Source organism: Sarcophilus harrisii, chromosome 2 (genome assembly GCF_902635505.1).
Source record: "Sarcophilus harrisii chromosome 2, mSarHar1.11, whole genome shotgun sequence".
In the NCBI taxonomy this organism is placed as follows: domain Eukaryota; kingdom Metazoa; phylum Chordata; class Mammalia; order Dasyuromorphia; family Dasyuridae; genus Sarcophilus; species Sarcophilus harrisii.
In genome coordinates this window covers 195,063,677-195,082,874 of record NC_045427.1, presented here as the reverse complement: position 1 = coordinate 195,082,874, position 19,198 = coordinate 195,063,677, and the positions used below count along the sequence as shown (strand labels likewise).

The 19,198-nt window shown below is 33.0% G+C and overlaps 1 protein-coding gene across 3 annotated transcripts in view; it reads right to left on the bottom strand.

Moving 5' to 3' along the window:
• The window catches only part of CPSF3 (cleavage and polyadenylation specific factor 3), a 53,530-nt gene that overhangs the window by 23,321 nt on the left and 11,011 nt on the right, over window positions 1–19,198 (bottom strand). For 2 of the 3 annotated variants that reach the window (XM_003757876.4, XM_031951207.1), the window contains exons 5-10: window positions 15,535–15,712; window positions 14,466–14,555; window positions 12,537–12,687; window positions 5,535–5,710; window positions 3,403–3,561; window positions 1,983–2,129 (exon numbers count right to left, since the gene is read on the bottom strand). In XM_003757876.4, the coding sequence (XP_003757924.1) occupies window positions 1,983–2,129; window positions 3,403–3,561; window positions 5,535–5,710; window positions 12,537–12,687; window positions 14,466–14,555; window positions 15,535–15,712 (901 nt within the window). The remainder of the gene's footprint in view (window positions 1–1,982; window positions 2,130–3,402; window positions 3,562–5,534; window positions 5,711–12,536; window positions 12,688–14,465; window positions 14,556–15,534; window positions 15,713–19,198) is intronic. The other variant, XM_023494640.1, reaches the window with a different exon arrangement.

Sequence of the window (19,198 nt, the reverse complement as noted above, 5' to 3'; positions counted from 1 at the left end):
CCCCTGTAGGAATAAGAAAAGGATTTCTTAGTGGTGCTGAGGGACCCACTGAGATTAGGTAACAAGTATATAAAGACATTTATACTCGGCCTGGGTGGGTGACTTCTACAGCCTCATTCAATATTGTAAGCAAGAGTAGGAGCAGTTAAGGTGGAGAGTTGGGAAAAGTAAGCTCCAGGGACAGAAGATGGCAAGGTAAGGCAAATGTAAGGCAATGTTCTAATAGGACATGGGAATACAAGCAGAAAGGTAAAAACAATGTTTGGTAGAAATGATTAGCTACAGGGTCAAGGTTGGAAAGAAAGGAAAATGAGGACAGAGCAGAGGCACTAGTGGTAACAGAGCAGAAAGAAGTAGAGATAAAAATGAAGAATATATTAAAAAGGCATGAAGTAAATGAAGAGTTGGAAGAATAGGAGACTATAACAGCATATACCTAATGCTTTAAGGTTTGCAATGTACTTTACAAACATCGCTTCATTTTATTCTCACACCAATCATAGAGGGAAGATTAATTCTAAAAAAACCATCTCCTTATAGGGTTTTAAAGTCCTCCCACCTCCTCATGTTGTCATCCTATCTTTTTTCCCTCTCTTTTCAAACCAAATGCCTAAAAAAATCAAATGCTCTATTTCTACTTCTCTCAAGCATTCTTCAACTTTTTACAAACTGGCCTTCAATCTCCTTACTTAGCTGAAACTCTGACCTCCAAAAGTACTATCTGGTAATTGTCATCTATGTTGGTCTTTTCTCATACTCCTTCCCTCTTTACTCAGACTGTTGCAAACTCTCTGCCCTCTCCTCTCTGAATCTGTGACAGCATTTTCTCTCGGATCCCCTCTTGACTCCCTGACCAACCTCTTTTGCTCAATTCTCATCTCCTTTACCATACCTATCACATTGCCTCATTGCCAATACATATATAAACCCTGCACTGGGCCCCCTCAGTGATTTCATTAGTTCACAAAGATTTAATTATCATCATTATGCTGATGACTCTCCTAGGTCTATATATCTGGTCCGAGACTTCTGGGCTTTAATACTGTATCATTCCTAATGAACATTTCAAACTGTATATCTTAAAAACAAACTTGACATATCCAAAATGGAATTCATCATTTTCCTATTTAACTTTCCATTTTTGGTGAAGGTACCCATTTCTACTGCATGCATCAGCATTCTGCCAAATTCCAAGTTCATAACTTGTACATTATTAGCACTGACTTTTCAGTCTCTCATGCTACAAATCCAATTAAATGCCAAATCTTACCATTTTTATCTTTACAACATCTCTGTATCCAACTTTTTTCTTTACTCATACAATCACCAACTTACTACAGATCCATAGGACTTTTTGCCCAGACTCCTGGAAAGGCCTCTGATGTTGGTTTCCCTGCCTCAAGTTATTCCCATTCTCAGTGTCATTCAAAAGCTGCCAATGACTTTTCATTGTGATCTCATCATTTTACTTTCTTACTTTGCAACTTGTTTTCAAACTTTATCAGTCCTCATTACATATTACTCTTCTCCCTACATTCTGTAGCTCAGGCCAACTCTACTTCTATTTGTTCTCAAAACACAGCATTTCAAATCCCATCTCCATGTTTCTGCACCTGTCATCTCTTGCACTCCTCCCTCCAACTCTGCCTCACATTTTATCTGCTAATTCTTCAAGCCAATTCAAACATCATTTCCCTCCCTATTAATATCTTGTATTCAACTACCTGATTTTGGGGGGTATTATTCTACACATACTTGTACTTTTAGATAATGCCAAATAAGCTCAGTTTATGGAGAATAAATTTGCAGGTATCTAAATCTTAGACCTCTTAAACATTATTTTTATGAATTATCTTTATCTCAGCCTAAATCTGCTTTGTCATATTATCTAATAGGCTTATATTCTTAAATCATTAGTGAATTAAAAAAACAAAAAATTAAATTAAAAAAACAATTTAGGCACAAATGAAATTATCACTAACCACATGGGGTGGCTTCAAAGCTCGAATAAATTCGCTGGTTTGTTGATAATCTGTGTGAGCTGAGAAAGAAATATAATCTACAGACATTTTCAGAGGCAGCTTCTGTCCAGACATGGTAGTAATCTCTTCAGGTTCAGACATGATATGCTATTAGAACAAAAGAAAACAGATGATATTCAAAAATTATTTCTGGAAAAGAGTGTAACATTATTTCCCTTTTTATAAACTTCTGCATTAGCACAAGTATATTACCATTAACAGAATAAATGCTGAATAATTATTTGTCTCAGTTAGGCATTTGGTCCCTCACTCACAAAGAGTTTCTATTCTAGTTCCAAGGTCAAAACTGCTTGCTATCACTAGAATTAGGAAAATATTACATTTCAGAAATAAAAGGGACAAAAATATGAAGAGCAGGAACATTTTAGAGAAGCTGATAGCCAGCTCAAATCTGGTTACATAACATAGTGGGCTCCCTGACTTAAAATATCTTCCCTTTACACGGCCTGAATTCTTACCAAATAGAAGGATGGTATCAAAGTATTAATTTCAAACTGCAAACAACAAGAAGAGATTACTAACCATTAGGAATTAATTCAAATTGCTTTCCTTTTAGCTAACATTAATTCTTATGAAATGAGAACTTTAATGTAGTGGATAAATTAGGTAATTTGAAAATATGCAATGTTTCAGAAGCTGCAGTAGGCCTGAGTAAGGTTTGGGAGCAGTGATATTTTAAAGCAATTTGTTAGAACTGGAGACCTAGGGAGAGGAGCATTAGAAAAAGGAAGTGGGAAAAATATAGATATAACAGAACAGGACTATACTAAAGATAAATCTTTGTCCCCCTGCCCCCTTGGTCATGTTTCTCCCCAGGAAAAGAAGAGCAAATTGCTTTCTCCTCTTATACTTATCAACCCTGAGTTTCTGGGGCCCAGGACTAAAGCCATTATGTAATAAAGAAATTTTTCTGGTTTTTATTGTGATCCAGGCAATTAATCATCTTTTATAATGTTAATTCTGAAAAGTAATTATTTCTATCTTTAAAAAATAAACAGAATTTACACATTTAAAATGTTTCTAACTTCAGGATTTCTTATAACAAATTATTGGCAAAGTTAGAAATTCAAGAAAAGTTTTAACTAACATAAATAAAATGTATTTTGTGGGAGTTGACAAAGTTGAAAAACAATGCTTCTGAAAAGTCATAATTAGAATGATGAAACATTTTTCATAACTACCCCATAATGCATGGCTAATTACTTTATAGAGATGAATTTCTGCATACTAGATAAATATTTTTACATTGGAAAAGCAACTGAGTTGAAATTGCAAAAAACTTAATTTAATCTAGTAGAGAAAATTGTATGCATATTATAAATACATAGTATGATTACAAAGCTTAAACATGATGATAAACCTTGGCAAGTGTTCCTTCAACGCAGTATCCTGCTATAATCACACCATTTCTTTTATCAGTACACCAACTTTCAAATAATTCTCTGGATAAGCCACTCTGCATCATTCCTGGTGAAGCCATCACAACACTTGGACCAATGTCATCAAAATGATCCATGCTCTGGGAGAAGAGAGATATAAAAGTATACTGATCACTAGTGTTTGATAAAGGATGTTGTTTTGTAAGACAGTATCAAATATCATGGCAGCTAGATGACACAGTGGACACAGTACAGGTCCTGGAGTCAGGAGAACGTGAGTTTAACTCCACCTTCAGATATTCAACAATTCTTAGCTGTGTAACCCCATTTGCCCCTTGCCATGTCTGTGTCCCCACCCTCCATGCCATCCCATCCCTCCCAGTGTATCAAATATCACACTGGGTGAAATGGATTACCACACTTAAAGATACTTAATTAGTCTGAATGACTAGTAAAGTAACAAGTCCAAATTCTTCAGCTTCTGAACAATTTAGAACAAGAATAATAGAAATGGACCAGCACAGGATGTTTAAATTTTTTTTTTTTTTTTTTGCATCATAGACCCTTTGACAATTAGTGAAGCCCATGAACCCCTTCTCAGAATTGTTTTTAAATGTATAAGTTAAATTTATAAAAACACTAAATTTTGGTTAGAGGTTAACAAAAATAAATATGTAATATTTTCCCCATTCAAGTCCACAGATCTCTGAAATCTTATCCATATACTTTTATATATTTGTAGATTTCAAGTTAAAAACTTATGATCTATCAAGTACAAAATAGGTGATTTTTTTAAAGATCAATAATAACAATGATATGATGACCAATACACTAGCCTTTGGATCATTCACAGGTGGAAAGGAAGCCTTAGAAATTATAAGAAGGAAATATAGAAGAAATAAAGACAATATGAAAAAAAAATAGTAATAATAATCGCTAGCTTGAAAAGAATTTCTAAATAGTGATTAGAATCAGATTTCAGAATAATGACTAGGATATTAAGATGAATTTTCTGGAGTTTTCTCTTATAGACAGATTCAATTTTGAGATGTTACCCCAGAAAAAAACCTGACCTGTTAATTTGAGGACTACAATAATAGTTCAGAAACAACACTTAAATTGTTTTGTCTCCTCCTTCCCACACACCCTCTCTGCAAAGAATCAAACAACATAGTTAGTGGTTAATTTCTTCTCTGATAAGTCAAACAACTCGAGATCAGAAATACTTTAAATGCTTTTGAACTATCTTATTACTAAAAATTTAAATACTATTCTCATTAAACATATTTTTTAAAGTCAAGAAAAATCACAATTAATTTCAAGTTTTCAAAGTGTGGTATAGTTGAAAGAACACTGATCTCCTTCCTCTGCTTGTTTTCAATTCCATAACATTTTCATCATGTTTCACCCAGAATAAATTCATTAACAGGGGATAGTTTGGCTATCCCAATCACATCCTATTACTTATGACTTTTTTGTTATTATCTGGCTGGGACTTTTTAACATGATTTTACTTATACATAAATTTTATCAATTTCTTAACTGGAGGGGTGAGTAAAAACTTCTCCCATAGTCTCCCTTGAGAGAAAGAGTTCAAAATTCCAGTCATTTTTTTCATTTGCTACCAGCAGCTTTGTCTGGTTTTGACTTCACCATCACCTTGTCACCCTTCCATACTCCCTTAATCTCTGGGCTTTTTCAGTTTCCTTTTGGATATCATCTGCATAGATTAGAATTTTGTATCCCTACCACCTAATATGTCTGTGATACAGCAGATACTCAGGAAATGCTTACTTATATGGATCTGAAGTCAGAAAACTTGTATTCAAATCATGGTTTTGCTACTTAACTTTGTAGGGTAAATCTTTTTTGAGCTTCAGTTACTTTTTCTATAAGATGAGATTGAATTAGGTGAATTTTAATGTATCCTCTAGCTATAAATACCACGATTATTTCAGTTAAAAAAATTATACTCTTAAAATGAACTCTGGCAAGAATTTAGTAATAAACTGAATTATAAATACTTTCCAAATAATAATGACAAAAGACATAGTGAAATGGAGGTAATTTTTATGCCCTATAAATGTTCCTTTTTTTTTCCAGAGGTACTAACCTTGAGATTACTAATATGTTTGAAGACAAAAGGATTGTTGATATTGATTTGTTTACGGATTTTGTCATTCATGGCATTCACGTAGGTCTGATATACCGCCATACACTTCTTAGCCAAAGATGATGCATAGTATATTGGAATGTCATGGAGTTCTGGATGATTCTGCCAATATTCATCTAGAAAAAAAATTTTACAAGGTAAAAATTTCACTGTTCTACAATGAAGGTAGCAAAATTTAAAAGCAAGATTTCATTTGAAGGTTAGCTTAGATTTTTGTCCTTATAAGAAACTTTAAAATAAAGCAAAACAGAACTTCACAACTAAAAATAGGAAAAATTAACCTAGTACTTCTTCACTAGGTTAGTCCTAGTGAAGACTAGTGAAAACTTACCTCTACTTTAGTCCTAACACCTCCCTTCCCCTGAGAACTTAAAATAATTATTGAACCACAGCAACAAAATACACAGGATAAAGATAAATATAAACATCTTTAAAAGGAATAATAAATACTAGTTTGGAAAAGGCTTAAAATTTGAACATATTTAAAATAAAAAAAAAAACATTATTAAGTGATTCTAACAGTGGCTACTGTATCCTGGACAACTCATTAGTATCCTAGCTGCAGAGAAAGTATTGACTTGCAGTGGTAGAGAGTTCCCCCCACCCCAATTAGAAGTACTTTATACTTACTGTTAAACTTAATATTCTATAAAAACTGGTAACTAAGGAAAATAATGACCATTTGATAATTACTAAAAATGTCATGAAAATAGGAATGGCAAGGGGAAAAAAATAAAACTTTTAAAAAAGAAATTGAATTCCTTTCCTCATTTCTCATTTGGCTATATGACTTCTGAGACTTCTTTGATTTTTCTACCATGCCCTTGATACCTTTCCCCATACTCCCTCAACCTTTTTTACCTTTCTTTAGTGGGCTATTTTGCCCTATTAGATTGTAAACTTCTTGATGACGGAGATCCTTTTTTTGTTGTTTTTTGTATACGTGTCCTTAGTGTTTGACACAATACTTGGCCCAGAGTAGGTGCTTAATAAATATTTACTGACTTATTAGGAATTATGTGAAATAGTTGGATGAGCAAGACTTGAGAGATAATGACTTCCTATTTATGACCAACTATAACCATTTACTAGTGAGTCACACTGGGATGACTTTTTAATTTGATTTTACTTATCCATAAAATGTGGAAAATCTCATATCAGTTTTAAAACTATTAAAACTTAAACCAGTAGTAAGACTTTTTGGGAAACTATATTTGAACAACCCACTTTTAATGTAATGAAAAAAATTAAACTGTATTTTAATAATTTAAGGTCACAATGAGAAGGATTGAACCTCTGATTTCATCAGTGTAGAGAACTCCCAATATGGAAACTCTTTTCCACCCAAATATCAGATTTTGGCAATTTAGTTGTAGCTTATGGTGTTAGGAGGTTAAGGAGAACTGAGAGGTTAAGGAACCTGACCATGGATCACAGAACTATTATAAGCCAGAGACAGAATGTGAATTCAGATTTCTAATTCAAAAGTCAACAACTATGCCTCTTTCCTATATCATTGAATCTCAATTATAGCAGTACTTATGTACCAAATCGCTACATTTGTGTGTCGATTTTTAATTCTGTAATTTCTGAATACAAAAACACATAAAATCAAAACAAGAAAAATAAACTTTCTAAAATCTGACTGCCATTCTTTTACAACTGAATTGATTAATTAGAAACTCAGAGGGATAACAATTTATATTACTAAATATTTCAGATATTTTAAAAACTATTCCCATGTCCTTGTTTCATAATTTCATAGCAGAGTCAACAAATTTCATTCTGATAATACTTTAAAAAACACTATTCAATGTATTTCACACAAAAATGCAAATATATCTAATTAAAAGCAAACATAAAGGGTAAATTTTCAACCATGCATTTGATTGCATTTTTGCCTTTTTCCCCTTTTGTAACATATTCAGCATTCATTAGTTTTTTTCATTAGAAGGCAGAAGACAAAAAATGAAAAAGCTTAAAAAAAAATCACAATCATTACTTACTAAAAGTTCTTATACAGAATGAATAAGGGAAAGAGGTTGAAGTTAATGTTGGCATGTTATATTATATGTTAGTCATTTACATCAATAATAATCTTGCCCTTTAACATTATGGATAATTGAGAAAGCTTTTTAATTTTCAAATGTATAGGAAGGCTATATAAACATATCTCTTATTTGAAATGCTGGTTTTTTTTTTTTTTTTTTTTTTTTTAGGTTTTTACAATATATAATCATAGAACTTAAAATTTAAAAAATTCAAAGGTACTGAAAACTATTACACTGAAAGAAATCATAAATTCTTTTCAAGAATAAACTTATATGCTCCTAATGCCTTACATTTAAATTAATAAAACTTTATCTGATACATGGGGAAATATGTTTAGAAGAATTACACATGTTTAACCTATATTGGATTACTTGTTGTCGAAGAGAGGGGAGAGGGAGAAAGGAAAATTTGAAACAAAAAGTTTTGCAAAGGTGAATGTTGAAAATCATCTTTGCAAGTATTTTGAAGAATAAAAAGCTATTAATTAAAAAAAATTATCTGACTACAAGGTATAGAGAATAAGAAAACAATGAGAGGAGACTTCAATATCCTAAGTTTCCTATAAGTTTCAACAGAGAAATAAATCAGACAAAATGAACAAGATGCTATAGAAATTAGAGGTAAGACATATGGCATATCTCTTATCAGTATAGCAAAAGAATATATCATATGCAAGGATTTCAAAAGACAAAAGCATAGAGCAGCTAGTTAAGATGGTGTCTGGGAATGCATTTGGGATTTCTGGACATGAGTTTAAAATATAGGAATAATGTGTTTTTTATCAGAGATAGAATGTAGTTAACAATGATTAATAAAAAGTTGGTCTTGTAAAACTAATAAAAAAGGGGTAGCTAGTTGGTAGCTAGTAGGGGTAGCTATAGTGGATAAAGCACCAGTCCTTAAGTCAGGAGGATCCAAGTTCAAACATGGCTTCAGACACTTAACATTTCCTGGCTGTGTGACCCTGGGCAAGTCACTTAATCCCAACTGCCTCAGCAAAAACAAAACAAAACAAAACAAAAACCACTGATTAAAAAAAGCTTTAAATTGAAAAAGAAAGGAGATGAGAAAAAAACTGTCTATGTGTATCACCAATGCCAGATATCCTAATGTAGTTACAACATAGGAAGAACAGTAATAGAGTTGGGCAGAAACTCATAGGAGACTAAATCCAAAAGCTAGCCATAAAACCCGTGGTCTCACATATTTATACAGAAATGAACAGAAATGGGATCAGCAAGGATAATACGAAAAGAGAATTAGAAATTTTAACTCAAAAAGAAAAATTTCAGACTACAAGTACCACTGGAACACATAACTGAAATATGCCTCACGAAATTGACAGATGTTGAGGGGTAGAAGATAGTGAAAAAGCATTATAAAATATGAAGAGAAACCCAGCAATTCTGAGGGGAAATACCTTGAGAGGTTCATTTTGGTAAAAAAACAATGCTGTCAGAAATCGAAATAAAATTGAAATCAAAATACATATTATACTATTGGTGTCAAATTCAAGTAGAAATTGGGGCCACTAATCTGTACATAAGGATTCTTGAAGATCACATACTGACTTAGTTTTAAAATGTAATGTTAATTTATTATTTTATTATATTATTTTATTATTATTATAAATATATTATTTTATTATTATTTATTAATTAAACTTAATTTATTTTCACTTATTTTGTTAAATATTCTCAGTGACAGTTTAAGTTTGGTTATGACCACTTGGGAGGACAGCAGATATTCAGGCTGCATGTCTGACCCCTCTGCTTGAAGACAATCTAGACAGAAAAAGGGAACAGATGAAAAGTCAGGGAAACAGATCATAAGTCTGGCACAGAGGCAGGATATTGTAGTGTTAGAGAATCTCAATGACCTGGATATTCTAATAAAGATGGTAAAGCTATTAATGTCTTGGTTTGTCTTAATGATAATTTCATCTTTAAAGAAGAATAACTAATGACAGAAATTGTCATTCTGAACCACTTTGTGCTAAAACAGGGATGATAGAACCTTGGGGTGTGTGTGTGTGTGTGTGTGTGTGTGTGTGTGTGTGTATATCTTGGAATTTATAAGAGATTACAGGAAGGAATTATAAGATCAATTGTGACATACAGCCTAGATTTTGGGAAGCAGACTTCAAGTAAGTCTAGGAAAAATGAGAAACCTCAAAGATGAACATTTTGGAGACATAAAGAAAAATTGTAACAAAAGGGAAAAAGAAATACAGTCAAAAGAGATGAGTTTAAATGCACTGATGACTCCTTTAGATTTCTGAGACACACATCTAGGTTTGTATTAAGAGGAAATTAAGGTATTAAATTAAGAAGCACAACAGTATAGCATGGAATTGGAAGAATAACAGCAATATCACAACTTAAAATAACCCATAGCTGGTAAAATATTCTAAGAAAAAGTATTTTTATAAAATTGTTGCACTAGGCAAAAGGAACAAGACTTCTACTCAGGTTAGGTGGGATGACGAAAACTGACAACACAAAGAAAGCAGAAATACAAACCTATTTATTTGGCTTCTACTTTTTTCCTACAACATTTAGACTGGAAAGAATAGATCAAAAATGGCTACTAGGAAGTTGATACCTAAGATAAGTAAGGAGGGAGGAGGAAGATTCTGGGAAGATGGCAGAGTAAATAGGTAAATTTTAAGCTCTCCAGATTTCACCCACAAATAGAAAAAATTTGCACCTCAGGGTGAACCTTTGTTCAGGAGAACATTAAGATATGGGGCAGAATGGGGATCCAACAAGATCTGAAGAAAATTCCCAGGTTGAATTTAGTGTGAAGTGTAAGCATCTCCAGGCTAGTTCTGCAGAAACACCAAATGGGCACCGCTGGGGAGAGCTGGGTATGGCTGGAGCCTCCCTGACTGTTTGTCAAGTCTGAATCCCCAAAGTCTGACTGAACCTTGGCTGATGGGGAACATCGGGCCCAGCTGTGCTGCAGAGATAGGGCCCTGGGCGAGAGGGAACCAGTATCTTGATTGTATAAGGGCATCAGGGATACTGCTGGCTGGGGGCACTTGCAGGAGGGGGGTAACTCTTGGTTTGGGTTTTGGTCAGAGGGAAGAGCTGAATGAAAGCCTGAGGCACCAACACTGTCCCCTTCTCCACTCCCTCCCCTCCATCAGTGGTACTTACACTAATATCTCTTATTTAAAAAAAAATAAAAATGAACTGGCAAAGAAAAAAGAACCCCACCATGGAAACATACTATAGGAACAAGGAAGACCAGGGTTCATCTTCAGAGGATACAGAATTAAAAAAAAAACTTCTAGCTCAAAGAGTAAAGTAAAATGGCTCTCTGTCCAGAAAGAATTTATAGAACTCAAAAAAAAATTTTAAAAATCAAGAGACATTCTGGAAAAAATAAAAAATAAAAACCATCTAAGAAAAATAAGATTATGAAAAAAAAATTAACCAACTAGAAAAAGGAGATACAGAATCTCAAAGATAAAAATAATTCTTTGAAAATCAGAATAGGGAAAGGAAAAGCTAGTGAAGCTAGGAGACTAAGAAATAACAAAACAAAACCTAAAGAATGAAAAAAATAGAAAAGAATGTGAAACACAAGAAAAATGACAGATCTGGAAAACAGATCAAGAAGAGAAAATACAGGAATAATTGGATTGTCAGAAGATTGTGACCAAAAAGAAAACATTGATAACTAAAGAGAGTAGTATAGTACCTCACTGCCCTTGATGAATTCAATTCACCAATGAATTAAAAGCATTTTTAAAGCACCCACTACGAACTAGGGGGAATTCTAAATACTAGATATATATAAAAAAAAGACAAAAGCAAAACAGGACTTGCCTTCAAGGAACTACAAGGGGAAATATAATATTGATCTGAGATGACAGAAAACTGATTCATTCCACAGTCAGAGGATCTGTCACTTATTACCTGTGTAATAATAAAAGTAGAGATTTATATATTGTTTTAGGTTAATTCCTATGCCTGTTTGGGTCTCAGTTTCCTCATCAATAAAATGAAAAGGGTTAGACCAGATAATCTAACATCTTAAACTTGGGTCCAAAAACTGATTCAGCAAGTGCAAAATGGGAAACATGAGTTCAGATAACACAAGCTGTATTGCAAAAGATCTGAGGGTTTGAGTAGAATGCAGCTTTGAATTAGAATCAGAATTTGGCTGATAAGGCTGCCAGAAAGGTCAATGTGATTCTACGTTGCATTAAAAGAGGCATGGTGGGTAAAATTATAGAGGTAAAAATTCTGTTGTATCCTAGAAGGAAACAGAAGCATAGATGGCTTGAGAAGAAAAATGATGTTTGAAGACTCATTATGGGAAAAATTGATAAAAAAGCAAAAAGGAATGGTGGAATGGCTATCAGCAGTGAGAACCAAAGTGATATTAGATAAGAAATCTGTAGTGACCCTATCAGCATGATTTTGTGAAGTTGTCTAGCATTTAGCAGTTCTCAAACAAGAGCAGATAAGATAGAATATGGAAGTAGTCATCCAAAATAGAGGTGTGAAAAGAGTGATGGCAATAGAGAAAGAGGAATTGTGGGTGGGAGGGAGGGGAGGATTAAAGAGTTGAGAATGAAACAGCTGTAGGACTAGTATAAGGAAATCTAACTTCAGCTGCTTATTTAATCTGGCAAATCACTTAATCTCCTTGGTTCTTAATTTCCTTATCAGTTAAAATGAAGATGATGATCTTGCTCTAGTGAGATAATGCACTCTGTAAAGCTGCCTATGGCTATAAGTGTTGCTTCTTCATAGGAATGTAAGAGAATAAACTGAGGATGCTGTATATAAATACAAAGTCTTCTCAGCTGATTTATTCAATGATACTTTCTATAAATGCCTTTTAAAGTTGGAAGGGTAGGGGGAGGAAACATACCTAAAATTAAAAGAAGTTCTTGAGCTCGTCCCAGAGCAAAGACAGGAATAAGACCTCTGCCACCTCTATTTACAATGTCATGAACAGTGTTACAGAATCTTGCCTCTCGCTCTTCTCGTTTTTCATGAATGTGAGTCCCATATGTAGATTCCTAAATAATGTAGGATATCAGAATGAGACATATATGCAACCTCAAGTGTCTTAAAAAGACTGACATTCAAATAAAATGATCTATCCCTCTACCATAAGATAATTTGTTTGTAGACTTAAGACACTTAACACTAGGTGAAATTAATAATAACAATGGCTAGCATTTATATAATGCTTTAACATTTCCAAAGTGCAATACCACAGGTTATCTCATTTGATCCTCACAATTCTCAGATACAAGTGTTATTATTTACACACGAGGAAACTGAAGCAGACATTGGTTAAGTGATTTTGTTAGTGTCACATGGTTGGTGTCTGAAGGCGGATTTGAACTAAGACTGAAGACTGTCTGATCCCAGACTCCAAATTTGATGCTTTTGCCTACTATGATACCTACTTGCCAAGAAAAGATAGTAATTCAGGTAGATTTTCCTGAAATTGAGATTATTTATTTGCCTTATAACCAAGAAGCTGAATCTTCTATATTAATCTCAATGCCTGATGTTTATCAGTACAATCAACAAGTAAATGAACATCAAAAGAATTACCACTGCTCCCAGAACAATGGGGATGGGGAGCTGGAGCTATTTAAGGTCAGATAAGGATATATATAAGGAGACAAATATTAGTGGAGAAAGACCATCACCATCTAGACCTTAAAAAGGTTTTGAAACACAATCTATTACTGAATTTCTCTGAGCTGGTACATTTTACCATAATCAGCAAGCATATATATACACTATACTTCAAAAGGATATGGGATTTCACCGGGTATTCCCTCCTACCATGTGAATCACAACTGCTGCCAACTAAGCATTAGTTTTAATTTAGTTATTCTTAAATTTTAGTTATTCTAGTTTTGAAATCTCAAACAGTAGATTAATGGGTGATATTAAAAGATTCCCCAATTTGACAGAACCTGCCACAGATTACATTTCATTTGACATCTTCAAGAATCCGTGGTAACCTCCATGACATTAGAGTAGGGGGTTAGAACTTTACCAACATAACTAAATAAACCATTACTAAACAGGATACTATATTGGAAAAGGCCATACAAAGAAGGTTATGATATCTTCTCTGCTCTCAATGAACTTATAAACCAGTTAGGGAGACATGTCATGTACATCTCCCTAAAAATAAATATAAAACACATAAAGATAAATAAGATAGAAAAATAAATTTAAAAATATAAGGCATCATATGCTAAGTGCCAAGAGACAAAACAAAGATTCTCCTCTCTAGTCTACAAGACTCTCAGGTTTCAATTTATACTTTCTTTTTCTCTTCAAGATTGGGGCAAATGTTCACTTTAAAGTAATTTTGCCTTGATTAAAATGTTGGGGATAAAGTGCCAGGTAGATACACATTACTTGCTCCATCTAATTCCATTACTTTCTTTCAGGATAAACCTTTCTATGCATTATCACTTTTAAAAGCCAAAGGATGAAGTTGCATTGTAACAGTAGGCATAAATCAATACCTGATTTTTTTTAGTTCCAAAGTTCAGGTTAATTCATGAAAGCTGAGTACTTTTCCCTACAGCTAGGGGAAAAAAAACTATTTCTTTATATTTAAAAAATACATACAATTCAATTTCTACATAATTCACATTACCTTTTATACTAATTCAATAAATACAAGACAAAAATTCTTTATTATTAGGGGTGTGTCTTTATTATAAGGGGCAATGAGAAAGGTATAGAGGGAAACTTAGGGGATATAAAAACAAATTTTTAAATTTTTAAAAAATCTATTAAAGAAACCACTAATACTTACAATAATAAGAATATCTGGTTTAATATTAGGAATTTCAGCTGCCATTAAGTGCCTATCTTCTTGTCTTGAAAAATCACCTGTGTATAAAAGCTAAGAAAGACAAAATATTTATCTGAGAAAGGAATTAGGACTTTGGAAAGACATTTGACAATTAAGTCAGTAAAATCTAGGAATGATTTGTGTATACATGTATTCATAAGTATCATCACCATCATCATCAAATCAACATGCTACCCTGTAATTAGTATTTTCAGTATTTGTCCCAACTTTTTCCTAGCTAATTTTATTAGAGATTGCTGCAAACAGGTTAAATAGCCTTGCTAACTTATCTTCTCTTCCTTTTTTCTTTCCTTTGGGAGCACAGTCTGGTGACATAGCTGCCAAATTATCTCAATATAAAATATAAGACCAGAGGTTATTCCCTATTAAATTACCTAGGCAATTTTCTATACATCACAGGCAAATAGATGAAGACTATGATTACTTAAGTTTATTTTTTAACTTTTGAAATTTTATTTTATTATTTTGAATCACAAATATTCATTAGAACTAATGTACCCAACTGAATCAAAGCAGTAAACCTAATTAAAGAAAATGTTCAAAGAAAATAAAAATAGGCAAATCAAGAATAATTACATATATCTACACACACACACACACACACACACACACACACACACACACACACACGTATAAACAAGTATAATGGAGGTGTGAAGCATCATGGTATTTTCCATTTACTATACCTGATGGTCAAAAGAAAGACTGGCAACTCAAGTCTGAAAAATTCTTCACAATAATTCTCTAATGTAAGTAGTAAAAGAAACCAACCAAGACAAAACAAAACAAAACCCAAAACACTAACACACACCCCTCTCACCCCAAAAAATACAAAATGCAAAAGAACACCTCACTTTACGGGTAAAAAAACTGAGCTTCCAATAGGCTCAGTGACCCCTGTTTTAAAGTCACACAGATCTTAAGCATAAAGTCAAGGATTTGAACATATATCTGATTCTTTACTTTTTTCCATTATTACAGTTTATCTTCACAAGAAGATTCACAGTACCTTTACACCTGCAATCTCAATCATAAACATGGCTGCTCCCAGAACATGGCCTGCATGATAACACCAAAATTTGATTCCTGCAACTTCCTTTACTTCATGAAAGTTTATAGTTTCAATTTTGTCCATGCTCTCTTCTAAATCTGTTTCAGTATATAGCATGTCATCTGCTGATATGTTACTAAAATTAAAAACAATAACAGAACATGAAATATAAGATTAAACATTTTTTCCTGATTTGTTTTAAAGTAATCATAGGAAAAATACTTTAAAAAGCTATTCTTTTTTTTTTATTTATAGAAAATATAAGAAAGTGGATTATATTATAATTATTTAAAATGCTTTGCTAAAATATTCCTTGCTGCATCCTCATGTGGAAGGTGTTACTGGCATCAACAAAAATATCATCACTAAAAGCAAGGTAGATTTTTCCAAGATGTTAAACACTAGCATTCAAATACCTTGAGTTCAGTCTTGCATGACTGTGTTTTTATCCCTAGCACTAATAAAGTGCCTTACACAGAGGAGGTACTTGATGTTTGATGAAGTAAAATGAAAAAGGGGCTGGGAAGAAACTATTATCAAATAACCAGCTTACCCAAATTTGGATAGGCTTATTATTACTAAGAGGTTGGACAATAGGTGCTAAAATGTTTTTGGCCCAAACAATTCATGAAACAATTTCCTAAGGTAGGGAAGAATTGAAATCTGTATTAATGGAGGGAGAGAGATCCATTTGAATGAAATTATGAGTCTGAAGGCTAGGGAGTATTCTGAATAGGCAATATGTGGTAAAATGGAAAAAGCACTGGCTCCAGTCAGAGCTTTTAGATTCAAATCCTCCCTCAGAAGTTTCTACTTGTATAGTCCTGGACAAATCATATTAACCCCTCAAGGCTCCAGTTTTCTCATCCATAAAATGCATAGTTTGAAGGCCTGAGGTTCCTTTTGGCTCCAAAGCTAGAATTCTAGGAAAATGGCTCAGAGTTAATGGATGATTAGTGGAATAGAGATACAACATACAGAAGCAAATACACACAGTAGCCTGGTATTTGAGATAAACCCAATGATCCCAAGCTATTGGGTCAAAAATTCCCTATTTGACAAAAACTGCTAGAAAAATTAGAAAGCAGTATAGCAGAAACTAGGGAGTGACCAACATCTCACATCATATACCAAAACATTTAAAATGGATACATGAGTTAAACATAAAGGGTGATATCAGAAGGGAATTAATTAATTAAGGGAACATAGAAGAAATTACCCATTAGATCTTTGAATAGGGAAAGAATTCATGACTAAACAGGATAGAGAGGTTCACATGGATGATTTTGATTACATAAAATTTTAGAGTTTTTGTACAAAAAAATCCAAGTTCAAAATTAGAAGAAAAGCAGGAAATGGGGAAGGAGAGGAAGGAATGTTTATGGCAAGTTTCTCCAATAAAGGTTTCACTTCTAAAATATATATAGAACTGAACCAAATATATAAAAATAGGAATCAGCAACCGATAATGACCAAATGATATGAACAGGCAGTTTTCAAAGGAGAAATAAAAGCTATTGACGATCACATGAAAAAAATGCTCTAAATTACTACCCATTGGATTAACTAAGATGACAGCAAAGAAAAGTGACAAATCCTCAAAAGGATGTGGGATATTAAGTTCTCTAACACTGTTGGTGAAGTTGTAAATTGGTCCAACTATTCTGGAGAACAATTTAAAGTTATGGCCTAAAGACTATGAAACTGGGTATATCCTTTAATGCAATAATACTGCTACTAGGTCTAAATTCCCAAAATTTCAAAGAAAAGGGAAAAGATCCTATATGTATAAAAATATTTATGACGGCCTTTGTTTTCTGTTCGCAAAAATGGGAAACTGCAATTTGCAGAATATCTGATCAAGTTAAGGTATATGAATGGGATGAAATAATGATTAATTCAATGATCCACCAAACTCCAAAGACCTCGCAATATAAAATTTTATCCATCTCCAGATAAAAAACTGATGGACTCAGAATACAGATTGCTCCCCCTTTATTTTTCTTGTCTTTCTGTTTCAGAACATAGTTAGGGTGGCAATGTTTTTCATGACTTCATATATCTAATGGGTATCAAAATTTTTACCTTCTCAATGGCTGAGAGAACAGGGAAAAAAATTTGGAACTGAACATTTATTTAAAAAAAAAAAAAGAAATGGCATATAGTTATACTCATAAGTCATAAAGTTCTATTGCAAATATCACATTTTTTGAGTCCTGGTGAAGAAGTTACTATATTATTCAAATTGGATTACATCACAGGATTCTTCTAAGGATAAATGAGATCTTATATCAGAAGTATTCTGTACCCACAAAGGGCTGTATATATAAAAGATACTGTTTCTTTTAGGGCTGCTAGGTGGCACAGTGGATAGAGTGTCTTGCTTGAAGCCAGGAAGACTAATCTCCCTAATCAAACCTGGCCTCAGACACTTATTAGTTGTTTGACCCTGGGCAAATCCCTTCACTATTTGCCTCAGTTTCCTCATTTGTAAAATGAACTGGAGAAGAAAAACTGCAAATCACTTTGCAAAGAAAATCCCAAATGGGGTAACAAGGAGTCGGAGAGTACAAAAATGACTCAACAACAACAAACTGTTATTCAAGGCCCTTATTATAGTATTTACTATTAGAGAAGCGTGGTCATTTTCCAATGTTCAAAATGGATAGGAATGATAGCATACTGACTGTCAAGACTTGAACTCAGGACTTCTGATGTCAAATCCAGTGGTTTTCCACTACATCAGAGAATTTCTTTAACATTCTGGATGTAATTTTTATTGGCATTTTATAATGTTCTGTTATTTTAAATCTTAAATTGTATACCTTCATGAAATAAGTTGTATAGCTATAAGATTAGCAAATTATTTTGAAATGTTTGGTTTTTTTTTTTTGGTGAATTTAAAGTGCATCTGGAGAGTAATCAAAATAGCTACAAGATTAGATGTAGCTGGAGAATAACAGTGAACCAATAGGAGCAAATGCCAAAGAACTTGCTTTGTAATTTTTGAAATTCTTAAGAATTTCATGTTGTGGGGAAAAGAGAATTATCTAAAACAAATATATGAACAAAAAAAGGTCAATATTTCAAAGAGCATATCTTTTCAGAATATAACCATTTCTGATAATTATACAAACACACCTTGGAGAAAAACACAGTATATATTATGGGGGAAAGATGTTTTCCTAAAAGAAATGCAAAAAATTAAACATTAGAATACAATTATCCAACCGTTTATGTTTTGGTTCATTTCACTGGGGGAAAACATTTCCTTTGTCAAGGGACATTAGCAATTTATCTGTATCTTATAGTCTTAGATGACTACCTGGGACATTGAGAGGATAGTAACTTGTTAGTGTGTGATACAGGTTAAACTTGAACCCAGACCTTCCACACACAATGGTGAACCCTCCATCCACTATATCATGTTGATGTTTTATGAGAATACACATATAAATACAAGCATACAGACATATTAACACATATTATAAGATATGATCACTCTGTAATTAAGCATAAAAATTCTAAGCTTTTTAGTAAAGAGGAGTGAAATTTTTTTTTTGATATATTATGTGAACTTCAATTTTAATTAAGTTAACAATTGCTGACATTTATATTACAT